Source organism: Alligator mississippiensis, chromosome 10 (genome assembly GCF_030867095.1).
Source record: "Alligator mississippiensis isolate rAllMis1 chromosome 10, rAllMis1, whole genome shotgun sequence".
In the NCBI taxonomy this organism is placed as follows: domain Eukaryota; kingdom Metazoa; phylum Chordata; order Crocodylia; family Alligatoridae; genus Alligator; species Alligator mississippiensis.
In genome coordinates this window covers 69811678-69822572 of record NC_081833.1, presented here as the reverse complement: position 1 = coordinate 69822572, position 10895 = coordinate 69811678, and the positions used below count along the sequence as shown (strand labels likewise).

Below are 10895 nucleotides of genomic sequence, written 5' to 3'. Positions count from 1 at the left end.
AGTACCTTGCTAGGGCTTTAACCTACACCACCAGGTTTGAAATATATGTGAGTATGTGTGTACATTTGTATGTATGTATTTTAAATTAAAATTGGATTTAAATTTAATCTTTCTTTAAAAAAATAAATCTGAGCTGACTGTAATCTAATGAAATCTATTTAAAGATATGCAAGCCATGTGTGTTGTTTGAAATTGGTGAAAGTCAATGGTTAAACCCCTGGAACCAGAGGTCATTGAAGTGATTAAACTGGTTTTGAAGAGCAGTAGCCCATTTCAGCTTAACTAGTTCAGTTGAATGGGCAGCTAATTTAGGGATGACAAACCAACTGGCAGTGGAAAAAGTAGGAAAGCTTCTTTAGTCTTTGCATAGAAACAAAATGTGAGAGGAAAAGATCTACTGGTCCTAAAATCTCAAAGGACATGGTGACCAGAAACAAACAATTCAGTTCACTACCTACAGATAATACTTCCTTTGTTTAATAAATCTGCAAATTATAAATAGATACCATGTTTAGATAACCTCTTTTTTTCCTTATGGATCCATCACGCTGTTTAACTCAAACCCCACAAAAAGCAGCATTTAAAAATGTTTTTTATTGATTGAATCCCAATTTCCATCCAAATGCAGCATGATATAAATTATGGGTAAAAATTAATCATGATATGGAAATCATATACTATATGTATCATTCACTATATTCTGACATAAAGTAAAAATCAAGAGCCAATGTATTAAGCTGCATAATAGCTTATTAAATGTGTATGGATACAGCATATGCTCCTTTTTATCTGAAAAAAATTCCAGCTTGAATGTGAAAGCTATATTTAGTTTGCAGCTAACAGGTTTTATTAGTTAACAACCAATTAGAATCAAGTTCTCTTTAGGAAAATAGCCACAAATTGCATAAGCTTGTAGGTTTAAATAAAGATTTGACTAGGTGATTTAAATATTCACTTTGCATGCTACCACCTTAGCCTCCCAAAGTGATTTTTTTTCCAGTTATATATTTGGTGAAGACATTGGAGATAATCAGGACTGGAGGCACTCATCTCCATCATTGATTCCTGTTGCTCAAGATAAGAAATGCAGAATAGAAACAAGGAGTGTCAATGGTGCTAAGTAGATTAGAAGTAATCAAGACTAAAAATTTAACAGTCTAAATGGCTGTTGTAGTATTGATGAAGGAATGTCTTTATAGGTTTCAAGTTGACCAATATGGGTGTGTACACAGGTGTGTAACTTTCTGATAGTTAAACTGACTTAACTTTTTTAGGACGACTTAATGGTCAGAGCATACACACGTACATGGAGCAGAGTTGACTTTAAATGTGGTGCAAGTTAATACATCTCCGAGGTGTATTATCTTGAGTTGCATTAGTTAAGTTGACCTAGCTGACAAGATGGCTGCTGCCATGTGAAGGAGCTGTATGTGTGTATGCTCTGATGTGGCTTAAGTTAAATCGACTTAGTGAAGTTGCCTTATTTTAAAATGACTTAGTATGCATGCATGCACCCTGTCTTCTTAACTTTAATGCTCATCAACACCACATTAGCTGCAAACCACGTGGAGGTAATTGCCTTTCCATGTAAAGTATAACAAGTTAACCTCTGACAAAAAGACAGCATTTTCTGACTTAAAATAACTAATTTTATAACTTGGTGATGATTAAATGAGATGACAAGTGTGTGCAAATCCAGGAAGGAACTAATATAATATGATATTTGGTTTCAGAGGAAAAATACTATGCATATGCGCAACCAATCAATTTGTTTCAAATTAAGAGGAGCAGTTGATTCTCAGTAACTCCATCTGCTCACTCTTTACCTGATGTAAAAATGGGCAGCTATTTTAACTGGGGCAGTTTAGCTTTCTTTCACTGAGGGCCACATGCAGTAGTTACTGCTGGGTAAGAGTGGGTGGATAGGTGCCATACATTGGCTGCTCTGTGCTAACTTTCCCTCCTTCTCCATTTTAACTTGTAGCAATCTTGCAAACACATCAATTAGGCCTCCGAGTGTAACAAGTTGATTAAGTCTCATAACACTTTTTTTAACATATGGGTGGGGTGCGGTATAAAGATGTAAGTGACTGGTTGAAGGGCATGTGGCAAGTCTAATGCAGAGCCAGGAATAGATCGCAAGAGTTCTGGCTCCAAATCCCCAGCTCTAACTAGCTGACCACATTACCGACTAACAATATGTGTAACCTCAAAGCTAAGTACTTTCTGTTGCACTGGAACAAAAGTGTTGTACAGTTCTTTCACTTAACTTTAATTTCTGTATTAGAATGGTGGGTTTATATATGCACCTTTGGGCTCGTACAAGAGAATATGAACACACCGTTTGTCTGATTCAGCTTTCTAGTAAAGGAAATTTTGGCATTTCCAATCTTTTCTTTAAGGATTTGCTGCAGCCTAGTTATAAATAATTTGTGACAGCATTATATGAATGTGTGTGCTTCCATTTATTTATGCAAAATAAGTTATGAATGTAAAAAAACAGTACCACCAAACTTTTGTTGAGAATCAGGTCAGGCCTCCAAAAATCATGTAGTTGTCTTAAATGTCATGGGGTAGGTTGGTTCCCATAGTTTATATTTCTGTTTGCCCTCTCATTTTTAAGCCTTTGGGTAACTCTTAGGACACACTTGTCAGATCTTTTCCATAACCATAGAAACTTAATTGAAAAAAAAAAAAAAGAAACCTCTGATTCTTCTAAAGTAACACGTTCCTAGCGTCAGGGCTGTAGGGAGCCAGGTGGTAACGGGTCCTTATGAAAACTCCCTCCTTTACGTGCCTCATACAGAGGGCATTTCCATTTGCTTTGCTGATCATGAGAAAGAAGAGGACTGTTCTTTTTTTAAAAGACGTGTACCTCAGGGTTGTACAGGTAGGTTGGAGAGCTGATCCCAGGTGATGGATAGGTTGAGGCATCCTGTCTGTTCACATGAGAACCCATGGAGGATTGTAGTCCTCTCTGAAGTTCCACGGTGGTGGATGCCAATTGCCCAGCAGACTTCTCCATGAGGATTTATCATTCAAAATCAGGCATCTACTAGCAAACCAAACCAGTTTTAATATCTGTACTGAGAACTGAATTGTTGCTAGTGATCCTTGGCTCTGGAATGACACGAGGCAGACAAAATCACGCTTTCTGTGATCCCATCTTTAAGTCATCTTAGAAGCTTCCTTTTGAAAACAGTGCTGCTTTGTGGTGTTTTTTTTAAGATTTGAACTGAAATCAGGATCAATGACATCAAACTCTGTTACATACCTGACAGTACTACTGATAACCATCCATTGCAGTTTTATGTATTGAAGTTCAGGTTTAAGGTCTGATGGTTTGGGGTTGTTTTTTTTAATAGAAACTTGTATTTCTAGCTTCTTTTTAAAATACTCTATGAAATATTTGACTATATTACTTTATAATGCAGAAAAGCAGCTGTTTACAAGTTTATAATGATCCCTGTAAAATTGAAAATCACTAAATTGAAATGAAGTTTCAATGTTTTTATTCAAAGCAGCTTCTCACAATGTATAAATACTGCATATTAACACACATGAAAAATACAACTTCTAAGGCACCCAGAAATGTGTCCATACACTAGTTACAGGACCATCAACAAATATATTGTGTACAATTTGATCTAGACAGTCAATATTTGATATATCAGAAGATACAAGTCCCTCAGTACTGTACCAGTTTCAGAAAATATTTACAACACTGTGATAAAGGGGTGCCTTGTACCCTTATAATAGTATATTATGTATTCATCATTACAAATATTAGAAAGTGTTTTAGACGGTTCCATGACGTTTGGACAAAATAACTTAAGGGCCTAATTTGAAGAGTTCTAAGTTCAATTTCTTGTGCAAGTCTGAAGTCAAATAAATTTACATAGACAAATTTTGGGATTTTTTGGTTCTTTGCTTCATCTCAGAGGTTTGGTAATAAGCCTTACCAATAGACATGCCATCATAGCTGACCATCACTCATTTTCCAGTAGCTTAGTGGATACATTTTTTCCCCTCGCACTTAAAAAGGAAAGAGAACGAAGTATTTGTAGCAGGGAAAGACCATTTGATCTTCACCATAAATGTCAAACTAGTTCACTTGCTAAATAACTAACGCTCTGTTAGAATAATGTAGTTCTTTGGTCCTTTTGTTTTTATGGAAGGCATATTTTTATTCACTAGAAATTGAAATCTTGTCAACATGTAGGTACGTTAGTGAATGACTTTCAGTGTAGTATTTAAAGTAGCAGGAAAGATATTTAATATGGCTTAAAACATATGGTTAATTGGGTAGACACAGATAACACATCCAGGTACTGAGTACTTAAATGTACTATGATTAAGATTGTCTATAAGTCTCTTATGTAAACTTCTTTAGTGTCTCCTAAAGAGTGCTGGCTTTAGCCAGATTTGACTTTTATAGACCCAGCCACGAAAAGCCTGAGATTAACCACTGTGGTTGGGAGCACAAAATGCACAGTTTCTATAGAACAAAGCCCAAAGTGACAAGTCTAACTATGTTGTTCAAAAGAAACAACCCGTATTCTCCTTTTCACAAGAAAAACTTAAGGCCCTGTACTCTGATTTTGCTAACTGTCTTCCAGCAATTACTTGGGGAAGTCCTTTGCTACATATGCAGGTATGTAGCTTACAAGATCTCTTGTACCTAATGGTAAGGCTTATTCACAAATGCAATACATTTACAAATTACACTTTAAGCTGTAAAGGCTGGCAAAAATGAAAAAGTAAAAAGACAAAACAAAAAAAATCCAACCAAACCTGCCTGTATATCCCTAGCATTAAAAGAGCATTTTATTCTAATGAAAAACTATTGGCACAAAACCAGTATGTCATAGATTAAAAGAACAATTAATAGTAGTGAAAAAGATTGCCTAAAACGCATACCCTAACCTACCACAGAAATATAAAAGTTTATATTCTGAAAATATATACTGTATTAAAGTTTGTAAGCGTATTCATTTAAACAGAAATGTACTGAAGTAGTAAACTAAGCAACACTTATCTACAGCAAAAAATATACATGCAAGACGACACAAAATAAATTGCTAACCTTTAATATCTACAAATGCAAAACTCTAGATTTTTTTAAAGATTGTACAAAACAATTTACACAAGAATAAAATAACATACTTAACAACAAATTGCATTTATAGTCTTAAATACTGTGGATATTAGTAAAGGTACCCAGACAAATATGTACAGTACATCTATGTATCTGAATACCAAATAAAGACAGAAACACAAGAGAGAATCAATTCTGAGCCTTAAATCCTCAAAAAGGAAGCCTTTAAAGTTTGTTGTTAATCTTTTTTTTTCTGACAGGAAAAAAATAAAGATGCCATGGAAAGTAGATTGTGACTGTATAGATATGAATAATTAAAATACTAAATACTGTTAGCACTTGCTTTAATGGAAAAAATAATAATAGAAAACACATTTCAGCCATTGTTTTGTCAAAGAAAATGCTTAGATGCAGATATTTGAAAATTTAGTTGATATGATGCATTTTAAAGGTCAAGAGACTTGAAATTCTTCTTTGCTCTAAAATCTTATATGGTAAAACATACCTTCATGTTGCTGAGAACAATTTTTCTAGAGATATCAGCACAAAAAAAACATAGTATTGAAATTGACTTCCTAATATTTTATGAATGCAGGACTTGGTGTATCTCTCTGGATGGAAGAAAGGTTTTGGGGGGGGGGGGGGGGGGAAGGAAGTTGGGGTATCCTGGTACTTTTCCACTAGGTTTTCCTGACTTCTAAAATCACTGCAAGCCTGATTGTGCAAATACTTCTGCATGTAAGTAACTTGGCTCCCATGAGTAGCCCCACTGAAATCAGTGGGGTTACTCAAATAAGGGATTCATATGCATACTAAAGTAGTAGGGTTCCAGCACAGGCCATATGCCTAAATTTAATTTTAAACCCTTTTCGGGGCTTTGCTGGAGGTCTGTATGAGTAAGTAACTTTTAACCTTATAACAAGTGATATATCATCCATTTGATATTTTACTGAAAAAGTTACTCTTAGGAGTACATTTTGGAAGGCAAAATTCACTCTTTATTCATGCCGACTATTGCTTTTGAAAGTATTTAAAAGAAATATGGATTAGGGATTAGATTCTGTCCATTTTTTAAGTGGACCTTCAATGGTGTGTTCTGACTTCAGTGTGGACCCATGCTTAAAATCAATGGTACAGCTGGGCCCCTGGAACATAAACATAACTCAAGGGTGAAAAGTACTTTCCATCTGACGATGCAAAGGGAAACTGGATGAAGTTTGCTGAAGCCTACAATTTCCTGTACTCAACATCTTGCCAATTTGACAAAGGCTTTGTTGAGACTCTGCATTGTTGAAGATTATGGGGAGAGCGGGGGACTTCTAACAACTTCCTTGTCATGGAGTTCCAAGCCATAATCCTTACACCGCGTTTGGGAACGGAGAGCAAGTGCACAAATCACAAAAGGAACAAACGTGCAAAGTTTCTGCTTCAAGAGGTTTAGATTTGGGCATACGAATATGGCAGTTCACTTGAGAGAACACGCTTATGTTAATTCCTCACTCACTGCCTACTAGCAACAAGGAAATTAGATAGATCCAGTGTTCGGGAGTCAGTCAATGTCACTGAAACAAAATCGGAATCACAAAGGCAATATATCTTGCTTTTGTTGGTTTTTTTGTCACTTATTGTGGACTGCTTCTCTCGACAGCCATAGGTTCTTGTAACCGGGTGGGAAGGTGGCCAGATGTGGACCGCTGGAAAAGCAAAACAAAACCTCTCTTCTATTCCATTCAAGGCCTAGCACCTTTTAAAGAACTCCTGGCCCCCACCCAGAGGCATCCGGAGCAGTGATAATTTCCCACACCTGAGGAATCGGACAACTAGTCTAAGGCTCATAAGGGTTTGTTTCTACACTTCAGACCAAGAGAGGATGTTTAAACCTGAAGAACAATATGATGCCATGTTAACGGCACCACACACCCTGTTACTAAAGTCCAGCTAACAGGAAAATAGTAAACGTAAATAAAGCATTCTGCTGGCAAGCCCTTCAATGCTCCTCGAGAAGGCAGGAAGTGAAGAGAGACGTGTATGGGACTTGCAATTTCAGCTTCCACTGACTTTTCTGTTTTTTTAACTCTAACAACCTATGATTCTACTTCATACATCTTTGTACAGTTTCACACGAACAGGAACGTACATGGCCGTCATGTCTAGTGCCCACAACATCTTGTGTGTTTGCTTTCTGTTCTTTATTGTCTACACAGCTCGCTGCTAAAAATATACTGGACAGCTTGCACTTTCATGTGATACCATTAATCCAGTCAAGGGAAGTACGGAAATAATATCAATGTGCTCAACAAACAGTTGAATACGAACCCAAAATAAATAAGTTAAATAAGTCCAATGAAGGAAAAAAAAACGAACAAACTCCTAGTAGTTTTTGCAAAACTAACTTTACATATTATACATATAAATTATCAGGTTTTCCTCATTACATTGTTAGAACTTTAAAAAAATAATTAAAATATTTCTAAAGTATCACGTTTGGGTCTCTAACATGTTATTTTGACCCAATGTTTAGACTGAGCCCTCAGTGTCAGTACAGATATGTGTTGCAATAGCAAGAATAAGTTAAAAAGGACAGAAAAAAATAATCATTACAGATGGTATGCCTTACTGGGCCAGAATCGTGCTTTTCCGCACATGGAATGTACCCTCCTAACTGGATGAGCATGTGAAGGATGCAGCGCTCAGTAGAGTTTATGTGCGCTGAGCAAGTCTGCCTCCATCTTTGTCACACCAAACCAAACCAGCCAGAAGCAGCTGTGTAACTTCTCAATTAAACTCACAAGGAAATCGACACAACCAGAAGTATTAAGATACACTTGTCACAAATTCCTCTCAAGGATGCCTTGCTTTTGCTTTTCATACACAGGTAATTTTTCAGCTCTGTTTTACGCTTGAAGCATTTTCTCTCTGAAGTTATACCAGGACCTCAGACTTCATAGATTTTGTCTTGCAAGTAGCTGAATAACGAATCCAGTCCTTTGGAAGAACTCCACAGCTGTTTTAACATCTGACACTCTTTCTCATTCACATCTTCGAGTCCAGATTTCAGGAAGCTCCGCACCAGGCATTTAGACTCTTCTAATACCTACAGTGAAAATATTAGTCAGTGTTTTATTTTAGTTGGCTAAAAGTACTGTGAAGAACAGTATTAGCAGCATGTTCACAGTACTGAATCTTGCAGCTTTCTATAACCAGTATAATCCTCTCTGCATTATATAGAGAAATCGGGCCCAGTACTGAACATCCATAACTCCAGTAAATTGGGATGGGAAGGTGGACTGTTTGTACCCAGCATCTTTGAGACCTCTGGCATTTGTATTTTTATACCAGGGCCAAGATTTTTAAAAAGTAACAACTGCCTTTAGGTAGCTCCATTACTGAAGCTTGAGATGCCTTCAAGAGGCCTAGTTTGCACAAGCGCTCTCTGAAAATCCATCCTCCTTGAGGCACCTCAAATTGGGCACCTATTTTCTGGGCACTGGACTTCTGCCAAACTGGAGCATCTCAAATTATTGTTTGTTTTTAAAAATTATGACCCTCTGTTAATGTCTGCTTTTTCATAAGTTAGATATGAAATCAGAACAGAAATGAAGAGGTGAAGGTCCCCCCCAAACACCTGTATATATTTATTTATCTCAATGTTTAAATCCACAAACCATTTTCTGTTGTAACATGTGGGTACAGCAGGGAAATGGTTGAGAACTGCTGACATAAGGATTTTTTTTATTAGAGGATCTCATTCCAAGTTCTTAATTACACGAGTAGGGTGGCAGGGTGTATTTTTCCAGGATGGTTTCAAAGCCCTTGATTAAAAGCTGGTTTAAGCCAAATGAAACATTTCCACATTACATATTTTATGTACAAAACTTATTTAACTAAAATTGGGATGGTAACAAGTGTTCTTTGCTTCACTGTGCCTTGGAGGAATGGGCTTTAATAGAAGCATTTGTAGAACAATGTTCTCTATGCAGCTCTTTAGTACACCTGAGTCTTTTCTTTCTTTTCAAGAGACACTTTAAAATGTGACTATTATAAACTGCAGGGTATTTTTGTGCATGAGGAAGGGGTCCATGTTATTCAATTTGTTTGTGACAGCCTATTTTGCATCTAGGCACCCAGACGATTAACTTGAATCCTTTTGATATTTGTAACCTTTCCCACAGGGAGCCTCCCACAGGTAGTCTACACCTTAACACCCGCCTTCAGTCTAACAGACATCTGCAGAGGATGTCACTGGTACTATGCTCAGTCAGTGAAGTAATGAAGAATGCAGGAGGGGCCTTGGGTGTTTTCCAGCTCATATAATACACCCTGTATCACTCTGCTCACATAGGCTGATGCTTGGTGGGTTTCATTCTGAATGTCTTTTATGAGATGCAATCTACGCTTCACTTAATTAAAAACCTTCTGTGCCTCTACTGTGTTTTTTACAACAGGTCTTTTAAGTGAAATCAGGGGAGGCTACGATTGTGCCGAAGACAGGCAGTGCAACTAAACCATTAAGTACAAGCGGTTCCGAATGATTTTATTTTGTTAGTGTTGTTTTACTGTGGCCATAATATTCATTACTGCTTTGCATGCCGCATTTTTAAGAACAAAGATACCTGGTACAAGGAAGGGGGCTGTGAAGCGGTATTTATTCACTCAGTCATTATACTCTAATGACAAAACAGGGAGCTAGTAATATCCTGTGGCCAGCCTGTGCTCCTGAGATCCACTTAGGGATCTGCCTTCCCTCCATGGAATGAGAGGCCATTCTCATCCTGACCCCAGTGCACCCTTTGTAGCACTGCAGGGAGGGGGGCTTTGCAGGGTCAGGAACTACAGGAGGTAAAAGAAAGCAGGGTTTGGGCAACTCAGTGGTGGAGCAGATGAGCAGGAGGAGGCCATTCACTGTCCCCTCGGTGGTTCTGCAGAGACCCCCCAGAGCAGTTAAGACCATTTCAGACTCATGCACCCTTTCCTTACAGCCCCCTGCACACTTTCAAAGGCTGTGGTACTGGCAACATGGAAGTACAGGCCTCTTGTGTACCCCCTGGACTGCATGTGGGTCCTCCAGGCTCAGTGATGAGGCTGACCATCCATTCTGTTGTAGGGAAATGAGAAGTGAAACAACCGTTCCTTCCCCTGGAACAAGGAGGACCCCAGGAGGTGTTTGGTGATTGGCACTCAGATTTCCTCGTTAGCCTATCTGGGAGGTATGGCTCCAGCTCCCTGTTCATAACTAGCTGTCTTCGCCTGTTCCCACTGACCTTAGTGATAAACACCTTTTGCCTATTACAGAACAGGATTTCCTTTGATTCTTTAATGGGAGTTGTAATCCAGTCTCAAAGCTGTCAGAGCACTTACCACAGCACTGCAAGATGCCATTTCCTTTACTCGCAGCATCACTTCTTGACTGAAGGTTGTTGGCCAAAATACTTGCGACACAAGTCCTCTGCTGCAGGCTTCCTGTGCTGTTAGCTTTCTCCCACAGAACAACATTTCATTTGCCTGAAAAACCCAAGAGCCACTTGAGATATCTTAGGTAGTGGTTTCCTTATATCTGTCTTCTTTTATGCCTGCTGCCTACTGTTTTTTCTTCCTGCTTGTCTCCCTATTGAGAAATATTTACAAGAGGCCTGTGGCAGTGATATCTAAATGTTATTCATCCCGAGAACTCTAGATGGGAAAATTTAAAATAGAAATATGCTGATATGCATCGTCACTGTACCATGGTGATTTTGTAAGAGTAGGGTGAAAGAGAACACCATTAAACTGTGTGAGCAGGCATGCAGTGTGCTGGGGT

General features: G+C 38.0%; 1 protein-coding gene across 1 annotated transcript in view; it reads right to left on the bottom strand.

The window, feature by feature from the left end:
- Nucleotides 1–3495: 3495 nt before the first annotated feature.
- CDYL2 (chromodomain Y like 2) overlaps nt 3496–10895 on the bottom strand; it is an 88492-nt gene continuing 81092 nt past the window's right edge. The window contains exons 6-7 of the mRNA XM_059713894.1: nt 10457–10600; nt 3496–8192 (exon numbers count right to left, since the gene is read on the bottom strand). Coding sequence (XP_059569877.1) covers nt 8034–8192; nt 10457–10600 — 303 coding nt within the window. The 3' untranslated portion in view covers nt 3496–8033. The remainder of the gene's footprint in view (nt 8193–10456; nt 10601–10895) is intronic.